Below are 16,697 nucleotides of genomic sequence, written 5' to 3' on the forward strand. Positions count from 1 at the left end.
GAGTGTGTGAATTGTGACTGACATTCTAGGAGTCCAGAGCTCAGCATTAGCCGGAATTTGAATAGTAATCCTCAGTACCACTCCGAGTCAGGAACCCTGAGGTGTCCATATTGAGAACACAGTGGTCCTCAACGGAAAGAACATTGACTTATCGATCAGAAGCACTAGATTAGTCTTCTGCTAATTAGCTACGTGTTTGGGGACACATCACTCCCACTGTCATAGCACTGATTTTCTCATATTTTAAATGGAGCATAGAGTGATGCTCCCAAGGTTTATATGAAGAACAGATGAGTCATGTGAAATCACTTTATAAAAGATGGAACCAATTACACAAATATTACTTTCATATTATCATAGCATTTGTTACTGTGGAACCCAGGTCATGCAATAATTTAGAAACTATTAAACTATCTTTCAGAATATAAGAGGTTCTAGGAATATAGAATTTTAAAAGTGAAACAATGTGCTTAGCCCTTGCTTTGGATGAGTCATGTCGCTCCACGGAACACATGCAAACTTTTGGAACCTTAAAGATGCTGCAGTCAAGTATGGTGTTACATAATATGCTACCATGGATCCTGATTTTTGATACTCAATTCTAATTTTTTCTCTTTCACAGGATACAAATCACTCACTTTATCTAAGTGACTTGCACCTTCTGTCCACAGATTCGGAATTGGGAGAAAATTCTAATACAGTAAGTGTACATGGGATGTAGGTGCTAAAAAAAAAATAGATCCAAGGATTGAGCACTTCTTTTGGTGGTAAACTTGAGGAAGGCCAGTGTGAAGTCTTCTAGATTTAATTGTGTTTAATTGCTGACCATTTAGGATTTTCCCCCCTTCTCTTGATAAGAATACTATTAGGAGAGATTGTTCTATCTTTTGCATAATACATTTTGACCCAGGTCACTCACTTGATAGCCTCTTGGCCCCAGAAAGTTTCTTTTTCTATTCACTAACAAATATTTATTGAGCACTACTTCAGGCCTTGTGCCAGTGCTGTGCTAACAGTGGTAACAAAGAAGGTACGGGTTTCCTTTTGGAACCTCAAGTCTAGCATTATGAGATGTAGCCAGAATTCCAGTTTTGGGACCTCTAACCCTGCTTCTCTGACCTGGCTCAGTCTTCCTCCTTTAAACACACTTTATTGGGTTTTTGAAGAGAATTTATACATCCCTCTACTGAAAGACAAGCCCACTTTATCTCGACCTCATTGCTTTGATTCTCACTGATAAGTTTTCTATCCATTCCCATGTCTCCATGATGGTAAAGACCACTGCATTGAGTCTGCACTTATGTACGCTTCTCTCATACAATCTTAGTGTTTTTCTATGTTGTTAACACTAATTTTGAGTTCGATTTTTGCTGGTAAGTAAATATAGCTGGATTTTTCCATCACTGTATGCATAATGCATAAATGTGATGGAAAGTATTTGAACAGAGACTGAATGATTTAGGTATGCCGTGAAATGACTGCTCTTAAAGTTGGGTTATTGGAGTCAATTGTAACACTTCTAAAAAAGGCCTGGGCAACTTATCAACGTAGCAAAGCTCTATCTCAAATTTTTAAAAATTATGAGACAGCTGGGATTGTAGCTCAGTGCAGAGGCCTTGGGTTCAATCTGCAGTACCAAAAAGAAAAGAGAGGGGCCAGGGATTTAGCTCAGTGGTTCCAGTGCCTGCCTCGAAAGCTCAAGGTCCTGAGTTTGATCCCTGGTACCAAAAAAAAAAGTAAACCAAAAACAAAAGAGAAGAGAAGAGGAGAAGAGAAGACCAACAGAGTGAACAAAAGATCTCAGCTGGATGCAGTGACCTTTTTTGCCTGTGGTCCCAGCTACTCAGGAGGCTGAGATGGGAGGGGCAGTGGAGCCCAGAAGTTTGAGGCCAGCCTCAACAACACAATGAGGCGCCATCTCAAAACAATTTAAAACTTTAAAATCAAATAAAAGTGTTATTCTGGGAGTAGCATCTGAAGCTACATTTTTATATTAGTACCCAATGGCAGAGTTGCTCTTGTAAGACCAACTCTCCCATAGAAAACAGCTTCAAACACTACACAGAATATAAGAAAGAACTATGTGAAGGCACCAGTGAGGAGCCAGCAGCAAGCAGAGGTAGCCTTGGGAGATGAGGTCACATGTAAGAATCTGGGCTTGTTGGTACACCCTGTAATCCCAGCACTGAGGAGGCTGAGGCAGGAGGATCATTGTGCATTTGAGGCCAGCCTGAACTACTTAGCAAGATACTGTCTCAAACAAAACAAAAAATCCCAAAAAGAACATGTAAGAAAGGGAGGCTTTTTTACTACAGTTTACATCATTGAGAGAGAATAGCCCTATCCTTTTCCTTTGTTTTTTAAAAATTGAGACTTGTTAAAACCAGGTGATAGGGCTGGAGGTGTAGTTCAGTGGCACCATGCCTGCCTGGCAAGTACAAGGTCCTGAGTTCGACTGCCGGTACCAGGTCAGGGAGGGGGAACCAAATGATAAATTTGTGTGAGATAATCACTCTCTGGGTTTCTGAACTGACACGTGTGTCTGCATGTCCTGGAAATGAACTTTGGTTTGCTCAGACCTTTTGTTAAAGGGGATGGCTGCAGCTAGGGACTGACCCCCTGGGTCTTTTGGTTGCTGAGCACCAGGATCCATCCTGGGCTGACAGCTTGCCGTGTTCTTCCTGCTCTTTGCTCTTTGCTCCAGGCCCCAGAGGCACAGCCTGTTCTGTCTGGTCTCCTTTGGAGAACAGTTCCCACTCACTCTACCCCAGGGTTTTTCCTCTGAAGCCTGGAGGTGGCTTCTGCACTTTCCTTTTTAATTTTTTTGGCCGGGCCTGATGACACACACCTATCACCCAGCTACTCAGGAGGCTGAAGTAGAAGGATCAAAAATTCAAGCCCATCCTGAGCAACTTAATGAAACCCTGTCTCAAAATAAAAAGGACTGGGGATAACTGGGGATGTAGCTCAGTGGGATGGCTCTGGGTTCAGTCCCCTGTACTGGAAACAAAACAAACAAAAAACTTTTTATTGAAGTGAGATATGAAAACAGAAAAGGGCAGTGTAAATGTGCAACTTGATGAATCATCACAGTTCATCACAACCATGTAACCAGTGTCCAGATCATCAAGAATGTTCCTAGCAACCTTGTGGCCCCCTTTATCTCTCCCTAAGGATAAGCACTGTTCTTACTTGTAACAACTAAATTTATGTTTTCTGTTTTTGTGCTTTTATAATTGCAGTCATATACTATTTCATCTGTATTTTTTTTCTTGCAACATAATGTTTAAGAAATCAGTCCATAGTGTCGCATACAGTTATAGTCATTCATTCTGGTTGTTGCAGAGTGACCCAAAAACACAAATTGGCATTGAGGCATTGTCTGGACTGAAGACAGGTTTTTATTTGGTCTATACTCTGCTCTTAGATTATTTTCATTGACTTGGCTTTTTTTTTGTTTTGTTTTTTTGTACCAGGGATTGAACTCAGGACCTTGCACTTGCAAGACAGTCACGGTGACACTGAGCTACATCCCTGCCCCCTGACTTGTTTTTATTTACAAATCAGTAGATTTCACATAAAAATCCAGATCTCAGCCCATTCCTGAGTTCTGGTGATTTGTGGCTTGCATGGTCCCAGGCAGCCTTCAGCCAAAGGTATGGAAATGCCTGGCACCTTCTGCTCCAGCAAGCCATAGCCTACCGTACCCTGCCCCCGCTTTCCAATGCTATTGCTTGCCTGCACCTCTGGGGTTGGTGCCTTTGTCACTGTTGCCCTGTAGGGTGCTAGGGTGGAGGTGGACTATGGATAAAGGGATTGCAGTTTTCCCTTTCCTTAACTAAAATAAAGAGTATTTTATTTAGTGCCTATCAGTAGTTAGGGCCTCAGGCATTATGTGGGGTCCCCGTCCCCAACCATTTTATCTTTTTTGAAATGCCTCTGACTTTTTATTAAGTACAAGGCTATCTATTCCTTGTCATTGTTTCTTTGATTTGTTTGATTTCTTACCTTGTGTATGTATTAGAATATCGCAGACCAGGCCCTGTCTTAAAATAAAAGTATAAAAAGGGGTGGGGATATAGTTTGGTGTACCTTAGAGTCCATCCCCAGTTCAATCCCTGAAGGAAAAAAAAATCGTAGGTAGTATATAATTACCGTGAAAAAACATTCACAATCTGTCCTTATTACAGGAGAAAACCAAGTTGCAGGTCAGTTATCTTGGTCCACTTTTTGTTGCTAATAACATAATACCTCAGACTAAGATTTGACTCATTAATTCTGTGGGTTCAAGGTCAAGGGGCTACTTGTGTTGATGCCCTCTCGCTGGCAGAGTTCAGAGGTAGTGCAGGCATCATGTGGCAAAAGACAGGAAGTGTGAGCCTGTATATTCTGGTCTCGTTTCCTCTGTGTGTATGTGGCGGGGGAGTGTTGTGTGGTCCTGGGGATTGACCCCAGGGGCCCTCTACCACTTAACTGCGTTCCCGGACTCCACCCTTCCTTTTAGTTTTTTTAATTTTGCGGTAAGATCTTGCTAAATTACCGAGGCCAGCCTGGAATTTTTAATCCTTCTGCCTCAGTCCGCTGAGTAGCTGAGATCCTGAGATCGCAAGTGTTATGCTACCACACCGGACTTCTTTCCCTCTTGTTACAAAGATAGTAGTGTTCAGTGGAGTGGGGGCACTCTGATGACCTTGTCTAATTATAATCACCTCCTGAAGGCCTTGCTTCTAAACACAATAGTCAGGTTAAGTTTCTGCCCTTTAACACTTCACAGTGGGGATTAAATTCCAACATGAGTTTCAAAAGGGACTAACTGTACCAGTAATGAATATTATACAATCCTACATTTATGTAGGATTTGGTCTTTTAGAACAGGGGTTGGCAAGCTTTTTTGGTAAAACACCAGATACTAAATTTTTTTTTCATTAAGTTTATTGGTACATTTTAGGTATACAATACAGTTATATTCATCGTTGGGATCTTGTACCTTTACATGATGTATTTTGGTTCTTATTTTTAGCCCAATCCCCTCCCCTCCCTTCACCCGCTCCACCCGTCCCTACTTACAAAGACTTTGTTTCCATTTTTTTCTTTTCTCCAGATACTAAATATTTTAGGCTTAGTGGACACAGCTTCTCAACTCTGCTCATGTATTATGAGAGTGGCATAAATAATATGTAAATGAGTGCCTGTGCCTGTGTTCCAATAAAACGTTATTTATAAAAGAGGCTGCCAACCTGCACGTCAGTTTATCAACTCTTGAGGACCCAGATCTTCAATATCTCAGTTTGCTTTGAAACAGGAGAAGGTAGAAACAGGAAGCATATCAAAAGATCATTCTAGTTCCGCTGCACTAAATATGTTCTGTAATGGAGAAGAATTGTCTCAGAATGGCAGGTCTCACATCTCTCTCTCTTCATCAGACACAGGGCCAGGACCTCAGCACAGTTTCACCAGCAATCATCTTTGAATCAATGTTCCAGGATTCAGATGATACAGCAATTCAGGAAGATCCTCAGCAGACAGGTTTGTTGCACTCTTCTTGTTCATGTCGCAGCTGGGAAAGGGAATTCACACTTGTTGACATGCTCAGTGACAGGCAAAGAGAAATATTTCAATTAGCTTAAATGAACCAGGCCTTCTGTGAACGCTCTGAAAAATGAGCTTTTCAGTCCAATTCCATCTTTTCCCCAATTTCTCTCAGCTCCCGAACAAGAAGGTCTCCTTCCTCAGAACCTCTTTGTGGCTTTAAAAGATAGGAGGAGCTGTAAGCTTTTCCTTCTGCTGTGATACCGTTTTCATGAGTGGATAGGACCCCCACACAAGCTTCAGATGTAAAGATCAGACTGTGTTTGAATGGAAATCTGTCTGTATTCACCAGTCATATAAAAAAGAAAAAAGGAAGGTTCTAGAAGCGCCTGAGGACACATTATTTCATGTTTAGACCTTTTCTGGGTCATTGGACCTAGGAAGTGCAGTTGACCAGCAGATGTGGCACTGTGAGCAGTGGTGCTACTGAAGCGAGCACAAACCTCCCTGCTAGCAGAGAAGGAGTCAACTCCGATGCACTTCATTGTCTTGTTCAGCCCGTAATGACTGTGTTGTGGCATATACGAGGCTTGGGATATGTATATATGTTTCTATTTCTTTTTCTTACCAGCTGCCTTGATTGAAAGTTTTAATGGTGATGCAGAGTCAGTCAGTGATGTCCCGCCACCCACAGGAAATTCAGCATCTTTATCTCTCCCGCTTGTACTGCAGCCTGGCATCTCCGAGCCACCCCAGCCTCTGCTACCAGCCTCAGCTCCGTCTGCTCCTCCGCCTGCTCCCTCCCTAGGACCTGGTTCCCAGCAAGCTGCATTTGGCAACCCCCCTGCTCTCTTACAACCTCCGGAAGTGCCTGTTCTCCACAGCACGCAGTTTGCTGCTAATCATCAAGAGTTTCTTCCGCACCCCCAGGCACCGCAGCCCATTGTACCAGGACTTTCTGTTGTTTCTGGGGCTTCTGCATCAGCAGCAGCAGTGGCATCGGCCATGGCAGCACCAGCCCCACCACAAAGGACTACTGAGCCCCTGCCAGCCATGGTCCAGACTCTGCCGCTGGGTGCCAACTCTGTCCTAACTAACAATCCCACTATAACCATCACCCCGACTCCCAACACGGCTATCCTGGGGTCCGGCCTAGTCATGGGAGAACAGAACTTACAATGGATATTAAATGGTGCCACCAGTTCACCACAAAACCAAGAACAAACTGTAAGTATTACATACAAACTTACCCACTGGGGTGAAGTGTGCTTAACTTGGGGGACTTGATCAGAGGCTTTCATTTCAAAAAAGAAAATGCCTAGTGTTCCTACTCTGAAACCTGTAATTCTCTCCCAGTGTCATTTTCCCCATAATCGAATGGTATAAATCCAGGGAATGCTATGATCAGTACCTGAGAAGGAGGCAGAGAAACAACTTTTAAGTTTACTTAGCAGTAGACACTTGAAAGAATATTCCATCTGCCATTCTACACGTCATCTACTACAGGAAAGCAGTCACAAACTCCAGAGGCCCAGGCATATGTTAGGGAAGCAGGTTGCTCCCAAGGCAGAGTCAGACAGATGTATGGGGCTGGTGTGACCCAGTTGGACAGAGCCAGGTAGCAGTGGCCAAGTCGGAGGAGCAATCTGCTCCCAGAGCCAGTCCTAAGAGCTTTGCTTCTTTTTTGTTTCTTTCTTCTCTTCTTTTCTTTTCTCCCCTCCCTTCTCCGCCTTCTTTCTCTCTTTGTCTCTGTCTCTTTCTTGATTTCAGTACTGGGGATTGAACCCGGAGAATGCTGAACTACATCCCAAGCCCTTTTTATATTTTTATTTTGAGACAGGGGCTCCCAGAGTTGCCCAGGCTGGCCTCAAATTTGGGATCCTCTTGCCTCTCACCTAAGTAGCTGGGATTAGTTATTCTACACCATGCCCAGTACATTATTTTAAAATTATATAATTTTTAGATTTTATTGAACATATAAACCCTGCACCCTCACACACAATTGCTCCTCTTTTTTTTTTAAGATAGGGTCGGGGCTGGGGATTTAGCTCAGTGGTTCCGGCGCCTGCCACACAAGTGCAAGTTCCTGAGTTCGATCCCCAGTACCAAAAAAAAAAAAAAAGATAGGGTCTCACTATATAGTCGAGTCTGGCCTTGAACTCACTATGTAGCACATGCTGGCTTCGAACTCCTCAGCGTCCCAAGTGCTGGAATTACAGGTGTGCACCACCGCACTCAGCTCAGTTTCCATCACCATCGTCATCATCATCATCATTTTAGTTTTGAGCAACCAAACCATGTGTCATGTGTCACATGTCCATGTCAGGGACTGGGGCCACACAGAGGAGGGTCTACCCCGAGGTACACGCCAGCCTTTCTCTTTATTAGCATTGTGCATCAGTGTGGTACGTTTGTTATAACCAGTATCTATATTAACTAAAGCCCACAGTTTAGGATTCATTCTTTGTGTTGTACATGCTGTTAGTTTTGACAAATACATGTCTTAAATCCACCTTGAAAGTATCCAAAATAGTTTTGCCCTGTGCTTCTCTGATTTGTACTCTCTTTCTCCCTCTTTTTACTTTCTCTATATGTCTGTGTCTAGAATGTAAATCACTGCATTAATTAAGCTCTTTTTAACACATTCTGATAGTCACAGGAGATTGGTATGATTCTACTGATGGAAGGTTGAGATCCAGAGAGGTTAAGTGACCAGCCCAAGGTCACACAGCTCACACAAGACAGCTCGGATTTGAGCCTAGGTGGACTGACTCAGAGCTTGTGCTATTGATTATTGTATCGTGCTACCAGAGGAGGGGGTTAGACTCTAAGGGGCTTGTTGGGTGGGCATTCGATTCAGGAGAGCCTTGAATTATGGATAGGAGTTAGGTGGAGGAAAGGGTGTCCTAGGCAGGAGACTATATGGGTGGGTGTAAACAAACTGGAAAGGTAGTTTAGCCTGTACATATAGGAAAAACACTCAAATTCCAGAAACAGTACCAGCCACTCCTAGAGGAGCCTATCTCGATTCAGATGGCTGGAGTCATTGGATTGGCCTTTCCAGTCTTCTGACCCACGTGCCTGCATGGAGCTTTTATCGTTTTGGTTTTTTTTTTTTTTTTTTTGCTTTTATCATTTTGTCTGGGCCTGCCCTGGGGAGCTGCATGAAACAAATGACAAATGTCATTCTGTTTCCACATACTGTAATTCCTTTTCATGTTTTTAAATGAGTCTTATGTCTCCTTCATTGTTTTAGTGTCATCTCCTGTAACTTAGCCCCAAGCTTTTACTTTCTCCCAGACTCATTTATAGCTACTTTTAAAAAAAGAGGGTGAGAATAAAAACCAGAGCCCCTTTAAGATAAGATTTGAAGAGCTGGGCATGGTGACGCAGGCCTGTAATCCCAGCACTTGAAGCTGAGGCAAGAGGATTGCCATGAGTTTGAGGCCAGCCTGGACTACATAGAGAGACCTTGTCTCCAAACAAATAAGACAAAGAAAAAACCAGAGATTTGAAGAAGCACTCCAGGAGGCTGAGGCAGGAGGATCACATTGAGTCCAGCCTGGGGAGCCTAATAACTTAGGGGATCCTGTCTCAAAATTGGAAATAAAAAGGACTAGTGATGTAGCTCAGTGTGAAGACCCTTGGTTCAATCCCCAGTCCCACAAAAAAATAAATAAATGAGATTTGAAAGCAGAAACCATTTAGCCAACTTAATAGGCATGATGAAAATGACTCATGGGCATAGTCTTGTAGTCCTCTGTCGTCACAGTACAAATCACTGTGAGCCCAGTGCTCCACATGGATCCCTCGTTTAATCCTTAGAGTTCTCCAGGGGGGCCTTTCATTATCATCTCCACTTTACAGGAAACCGACTGTAAGAAGTCAAAAGCCTGACATCAGCAACAATCTGTAACAGGGCTTGGACTTGAATTGGGTGGCGGAGTCCACCCGGAGCATCCTGTGCAGCTCCCAGTGCTGCCCAAGACCTTCCCAGGGCTCTGTGCCCCCAGAGGAAGCCTTGCCTGTCCTCGGTGGGCAGCCTAACCCCTTCAAGGAAGGAAAGAACTTCCCAGCTGTGACAGAAGACATGGCGGGGACTAGGGGAGATAGCCTGGAGGGAAAGGCAGCCCTGGGCTCCTCCTGAGCAGCCAGCAGCTTGAGAAAAACAACCTGGGAGGAGCCTCTGGATCCACAAAACCCATGGCTCAGGCAGCTGGAAGCCTGCCAAGCAGTGGGGCACAGAGCTGGCTCCACTGTCAGCATGGAATGTCAAACAGTGCAGTGACCTCGTGTCGGAGCACAAACAAAACATCGCTCAGTGCAAGGCTCCCTGAACACAGGGCTTTCTGTCTTCTCAGGGACCATTACAAGTTGGGAGGCCTAATGTCCTTGGATAGCTGCCATATTCAAGTGGCCATAAGTGTGATTTCTTTTTTTTTTCCCAGCAGCAAGCATCGAAAGTTGAGAAGGTGATTTTTACCACTGCAGTACCAGTAGCCAGTAGCACAGGTATGTAATTCCATGTTAGCTTTAAAAGAAAGTCACCTCTTTGGGCGCCTTGAGGGAGAGTACATTCTTCAAAGTTTTTGAGCCTTTAAAAATATTTATGCACCCTATTTAAATTCACATCATATTGTTCATTAGAGTTTGTTCATGCTCTCACAACTACTGGAAGTTAATGTGCTGGTGTAAAGACCACAGGCAATCTTCTTTCCAGTAACAATTCATCCCTTCCAGATACAGCTTTTCAATGTACCCAGAAAAAATCTGAATCACAGTTAATGCTAAAGAGGGCAGTTGTTAATTTACTGGGCTGTTTTCTAATTACAGTGAGGAAGAAACAGCATCTGGGCCAGGTCGTACAGACCTGAAAAGTTCCTTTATCTCAGAGTCTTTCTTTTCAAGATTAAGAAACAGACCTTGCCAGGCACAGTGGTGCATGCCTGTAATCTTAGCACTGTGGGAGGCTGAGGCAGGAGGATTGCAAGTTTGAGCCCCTTCTGGGAAACTTAGTAAATTACTGAGAACCTATCTCAATTTTAGTATATGTGCTACCAAAACTGTACCAAGACACTACCTCAAAAAAAAAAAAAAAATCGGGGCTGGGGATTTAGCTCAGTGGTTCCGCCACCTGCCTCAAAAGTGCAGGGTCCTGAGTTTGATCCCTGGTACCAAAAAAAAAAAAAGCTGGGACCTAAAAAAATAAAGTGACTTCCCAAGGTCATAAGTGAATGTGCAGGAGAGCTAGAGCATTGGCTCCCCATTCCCAACATGCTGTCCTGCACAGAACCTGGCTGAATTCAGAGCCTGTGTGTGCACAACACACATGGCATGGGGGGGTGGGGGGTGGGCATAAATACCAATGTGCACCCATGCAAGGCCAGCAGTGTAAAAGAAGGTCAACTGACATGTATCACCTCCACACCTGTCAGTGATTGGGGCCACATAGAGGAGCAAGATGTCCTAGTGGTCAGAGTCTCAGTGGCCCTGTGCAGCATGGACAGGGCTGTAGAGGGAAGACAGCAGTGCGTGCACGTGTCTGTGTGTGTGTGTGTGTGTGTGTGTGTGGCAGCTGCTGGCTTCATCTGGGCTAGCCCTCTACAGGGCCCTTAGGGAAACTGCCTGGGGCAGCAGGAGGGGCAGCTGGGTGTTGGAAGGTGAGTGTAAGTTCTCCCAAAGAACAGTGTGGTGTTGGGACTACAGGCCAGAGGAAGAGCCTAGAGGCCCAGAGCTATGAGGAAGGTGTCTGGGAAAGAACAGAGTCTGCTGTAGTTGGCATGGAAGCACAGCAGACAAGGGTCAGGTGGATCTGGATTCTGTGTGTGGCTTACTAAGGAAGGGGCTCTGTCTTGGGGAGATGGGGTGTGTTGGGCTTTTCCCCTGAGGAGGAACCAGGTCCAATTTAAAATAGGAACAAAGCCCAGCACATGGCATCCATCCTTCCCACCACTCCAGTCTCCAAGGCACCCAGCCCTCAGCATCTGTATACCCCTGCCCCTCATGCTTTTCCCCACAGCTGCTTGAAGAGCAGTATCTCTTGCCTCTCTCGCAGGGAGCTCTGTCCAGCAGATTGGCCTCAGTGTTCCTGTGATCATCATCAAACAAGAGGAGGCATGTCAGTGTCAGTGTGCGCGCCGGGACTCTGCCAAGTAGCAGGCAGCTGGTGGAGAAAGGGCTGTTCTTCCCCACCCCGTCCAGAGCTGAGCCCCTGGCCTGCTGATGGGCCCAGCCTGAAGTTACCACCCTAGACTTTGTCCTCACCCCTATTCCCTCGTCATCCTCCACCAGATCCTCTTCCTGTGAGCAAAGCAGACAGGCTGAGGCTTCTTCAGACTCTCAGACAAAAACGTTAAGTGCCATGGATGTGTCAGAACTCATGCCCTCCAGAGCCTGGACACCCCATTCTGATTCCCACTGAAGCACTGCTGCAGGGGGAGGAGGAGATGGGCCTGAGGCAGCTTCGGCAAGTGAAGGGCCCGTGTGCACTCGTCTCCAGGAAGAGGGTAAACAGGAAGCAGGAGGCACTGTGCCTACCATCATGGGGGCAGAAATTGGAAGGATGAAGAAATTCACTGTTTGAAAGCCTCACCTTCCAGACATATTTTCTTTATTCACATCCCAGGAACATCCATTTTAAGGAACTGATCTTTGGAAAAAAAACAAAAAAAACAACAAAAAAAGAAAGCTAAGTTATAAATGAACTGTTTGGCTGCACTGTATGTCACTTTCGCTTATTGTCATATGAATTTGGAAATTAAGGTTACTCGTATGCATAAAAATTCTAAATGAAAGGATGTGGTTTCCATCAATCTAGTACTGCCCATCACTTGCACTGGAGTCTTTGTGGATTGGGCAGGAGGGGTCAGTGTGTCGGGTTGTGCTTCTCCCTGTGTGTCTCTTTGAATCTGAGGCTGACATTTGCCCGAAGGCCAGACTCTCACTGTATCCAAGTCTGCAGTGGCAAGGGCAGGTGAAACAGCTGAGTTGGACAGGGTTTGGGTGAGGTGGCTTTGTTGTTTGTACTTGGTGTTGGTAGAGCTCAGGATGGATCTGCAGGCTGTCCCATAGCCCACTCTGCACAGATGGCAGCTCAAAGCCTGGCCCACCAGATGTGGGGATGATCTGGTTCTGGGGGAGTCCTAGGCAGGCTGTTGATTGCCATCTGCTGATGGTATGTGTGCAGAGTAGGCTCTAGCATAGTGATGGTGAACCTTTTAGAGCTTTCAGTGATAGCTCTGAAACAGCTGGCAGCAGCATGTGTGCCATAGGTTCACCACCACTGCTCTAGCAACACAGTCACAGCCTTTGCCTCTTTGGTTCTCTGAACTGCTTGCCAGAGCTTGCAGGTCACAGTGAGCTTTCCTTGAAGAACATCTTTGTTTTGTCCTAGAGTGAACATGTGGCTTAGGGTCAGTTTCCAGCTGGTAGGCTGCCTTCCTTTGAATGCTGTTTTCTTCTTCAGAGCAGAAGGGCTACATCTTGCTTCTTAGTAGAAGAGGCAGATTGAAGGGAGCTTGTAGGAGGTGGCGGGTAACTGGCAGGCCAGGTGTTCTGGTTCTAGGTTCTAGCTAGGCTTTTGGTTGCCCTTTTCCATCTCCACTCCTCTGGATTTTGCATACAGCCTAGTACAGTGCAAACAAGAATGTGACTTGCTCAACTTAGTCATGTGAGTTCTAAACAGAAAGGAAAAAAAAAAAATGATGATCTTCTACTCAGGGTAAAACAAAAAATCCCCCTTCCACCAAAAAGCCTGAAATGTTGCAATAAGTTGTCTCATTTGGAATGTTTCATTAAGTTGTGTTATAGGAAAATGTGTGTGTGTGTGTGTGTGTGTGTGTGTGTGTGTGTGTGTGTGTATGTAGAATTATATCCATCTGTCTGCCTTTGGCTCCAAGTCATTGCCTCTGAAAACAAAATACAGTGCACACTAGAATGGAAAGTTCCCCTCACCTGGCTGCTTAATGTAGTCATGAGGCCTCATCAAGCGCAGAAATTAGGCATGGATCAGAATGTGGAATAGGCCTCTCTCAAGAACTCTTCCCCTACCTCCAGCAAGGAGCAGGTTTCCATAAACAAGGCAGTGAGAGCCAGCCAGTGAGAGATCTGCATTGGTCCCTCTCCTGCTCTGAGCTTACCTTGGAGGCACATCACTTATCTTGGAGCTAGAGACCCTGCCTTTAGCAAGAATGTACAGGGACAAGCTTGGATGAGAGGGTAGTTTTGGTAATGCTGTTACTGCCGTGAGTAGAAATGGGCTTAAATGCAAACAGCTGATTTCTCATTCTAGAAGTTTAGACAGGAGAACTAATTTCTTTTTAAACTTTTTTACTGTCTGTCCCCAAAGACTGGTGGTTTTTGGCAACCATTGACCTCAGCAAAAGTTGATAAAGCAGGAGGAATCTTCTACCACAGTGGGCCAGTCTTCCTAGGAAACCATGTGCAAGTGAGGGTTGTCCTGGTTGTCTCTAGGCCTTACACCAATAGAAAGCTTTGAACTTGGACATGAAAGCAGTAGATGGGACCCCAGAGTTAGCTTGTGGCAGATAGTAGTTATGACCTTCCCACATGTCCATCCTCTGATGACCTGCGATTCTGGTTCCTGGGCCATGAGGTGGAAAGTAGGGGCCCAGAGGACAGGTGAGGCATCTATGGGTTAAATGTTGCTTCTTGGTAAGCCAGGGCTATCCTTATGTTGAGCCCTTCCCAGGTCACTGGCTTTTCCACTCTCCACAGAGGTGGTGAAGATGCATCTTAAGATTTTTCTAATTGAAGAAATTGAAGTGTCTGCCTTTTGTGGGTGGTTTGGATTACAAAAGAGACTATCAGATTCTGATCAGCTTTTGATAAATCAGGAGCGTGCTTCAAATGCTTAGCAGTGTAGGTTTATTCCACAGGGTAGGCAGACCTTCCTTCCATCCCTTCCCATGCTCCTTCCCTTCCCATCCTTCTCCCACAACCTTGGGCTCCAGGGTCAAGGACCTTGGCTAGGAGAGGTTCCCTGGCTACACTGGAGCTAGAAAGAACTTTCGTGAAGAGTGTCGTTTCCCAAACCCAGAAATGAACCTTGGGTAATTCTAGCAGGTATAATCAGCCTTTTCTTCTCCCCATGGTAACCATAACCATTTTCACCCTATAGGCCTATACTTTGGCTCCCACTAGCAACTCCAGTTAGACTGCCCCTTCTAGGGTGCTAGTCGGCACCAAGGAGACTTTGTGGACTTGGGAGGAGGTGGTAAGGAAACTAGCAGGGGCCACCAAACTGCCCTTGTGAACTGGGCCCTTCTCAGGTAGGTGGGTGGGGCACTGAGGGAAATGGCTGTCTTCCCTGACAGGGTCTGGCAGGTCTCATGGGGGCCTCACTAGTTTGGTAGCAGGAGGAGTGTCATTTATTGAAATTCACCCCCTTGAGGAGGTTATGGTACAAAGCCCAGGAGAGTCCTTGAGAGGTGACTCCTTCTCTGGGTAGAAAGGCAAGGGGCTGCTCGTCACCACCTCTGGGAGAGTCAGTAGATTGGAGAGTCATTTTCAGGTTCAAGACAGTGGACTGATGGGGATAATGAGGGTAGGTGGGTTTTCCTGAGAGACTTTGTATAATGTTGAATGTGTCCAGAGGGACAAGTTTGTAGAACCTCATATTGGTATATTAAAGAAATAATAAAATAAAAAGCACTTTAGGTTATTTTATCTTTAACCCAATTGCTGCAATTTCTGTTGTGTGTGTGTGTGTATATATATATATATATATACACACACACACATATATACATATACTTTCCACAAAGTTTTATTTTTTGCTCAGAATAAAAAGTTAAATTGAGGTGTGAAAAGAAAGCACTTACCTTGGTGCAATATGTGTAGCTTGATTGTCGTTGTCCCATGTGGCCCTGGCCTGGCCGTGTTTTTCCGCTCCCTCAGCCTGTGCTAGGAGGCTGTCTGTAGGGAAACTATTATGCATCCTCAGCAACTGCTCAATCTATGCAAGCCTTCCCTGTATGCCCCAGGGCGCCCCCTCAGCTCTCGGAAGAACTGCTGTGGGTGTTTTCTCCAGCTGACTGTTAAGGCCCTTTTTCACCACTTCTTGGTCCCTCGCCATCTTTCTTCCCCTCTTCACCATTACAAAGTGATGCCTGAAAGGAAGGAACAGGTTGTTCCTAGGTAGAAACCTGGCACCTTCTAGACTTTTATATTTGTGATCGTGTCCATTGTCCTTAAAGACTTCTCCAGTGTCACTGAAACCATTGATTTGTGGAACCGCAACAATATTGCTCAAGAGTTTACAATTTTCTAATATCACCAATCAGAAATATGTTTGGGGAGGGGTTTGGGGGTCAGGGTAACATGAATCATTTCTGTACTGCTTTTCATATCACCTGCGTTGGTTCTAAGAAAAAAGCCTTCCAGCCTCCATTAACAAAGCTACTAATAGGGCCGGGGATCTAGCTCAGTGGTTCTGGCACCTGCTGAGCAAGCGCAAGGTCCCGAGTTCGATCCCCGGTACCAAAAACAAAAAAACAAAGCTACTAATAATCTGTTTTATCATCTTTCTTCCTTCTCCCTCTCCCCCTCCCATTTAATCTTCAATTAATTTTTAGGCTCTAGACTACAGAAGTTTTAAATACACTGCACCAAAGCAGAAAGATTTGCATAGATGCTATATGCAAGTGGTTTTGCTGGACATAGATGGGGAATTGTCCATTCCTTAACATTTAGGGCAGCAGGGTTGGCAGTAAAATGTAATTTCTAAATTTGGCAGTAATGTGTATTTCTGATTGGTCATTCTATTTAGCCTATTTCTTCTTGCATATTCTTGTGAGGGGGAGAAGGGAAGGGTCCTTGTTTCTTCTCATGCCCTTTGGGGACACTAATGATCAGTCTGGGCATTTCTCACTATTATTCTTGATCAAGAGGGGTTCTCAGTCTGCATTGAAAAATGCAAATTAAACTGGACCTTTATGTCAAGGTGTACATAGTACAAGCTTTTTTTTTTTTTTAACTGGAAATGAGGTTTAAAACCACACACTACCCTTTTGGTGGTGTTCCCACTGGGCCAAAAATTGGTTGATAATGTCACTTTTTCAGCTCAATGCAGTTTCTATTTTTTCTTATGGGAAAATTTTTTCATAAAACCTTTTTTCACTAAAACGCAGGGGTGTTTTTTGCAATAT

The 16,697-nt window shown here is 44.8% G+C and overlaps 1 protein-coding gene across 2 annotated transcripts in view; it reads left to right on the top strand.

Moving 5' to 3' along the window:
• The window catches only part of Mtf1 (metal regulatory transcription factor 1), a 45,469-nt gene extending 28,925 nt beyond the window's left edge, over window positions 1–16,544 (top strand). Inside the window, exons 7-11 of one of the 2 annotated variants that reach the window (XM_013074284.3) lie at window positions 623–700; window positions 5,424–5,526; window positions 6,161–6,756; window positions 9,978–10,041; window positions 11,585–16,544. In XM_013074284.3, coding sequence (XP_012929738.2) covers window positions 623–700; window positions 5,424–5,526; window positions 6,161–6,756; window positions 9,978–10,041; window positions 11,585–11,685 — 942 coding nt within the window. In that variant the 3' untranslated portion in view covers window positions 11,686–16,544. The remainder of the gene's footprint in view (window positions 1–622; window positions 701–5,423; window positions 5,527–6,160; window positions 6,757–9,977; window positions 10,042–11,584) is intronic. The other variant, XM_004921111.4, reaches the window with a different exon arrangement.
• The last annotated feature ends 153 nt before the right edge of the window (window positions 16,545–16,697 follow it).

This window comes from Heterocephalus glaber, unplaced genomic scaffold (assembly GCF_053883595.1).
Source record: "Heterocephalus glaber isolate CG9 unplaced genomic scaffold, H.glaber_assembly_v1.0 deba00001452, whole genome shotgun sequence".
NCBI classification, from domain to species: Eukaryota; Metazoa; Chordata; class Mammalia; order Rodentia; family Bathyergidae; genus Heterocephalus; species Heterocephalus glaber.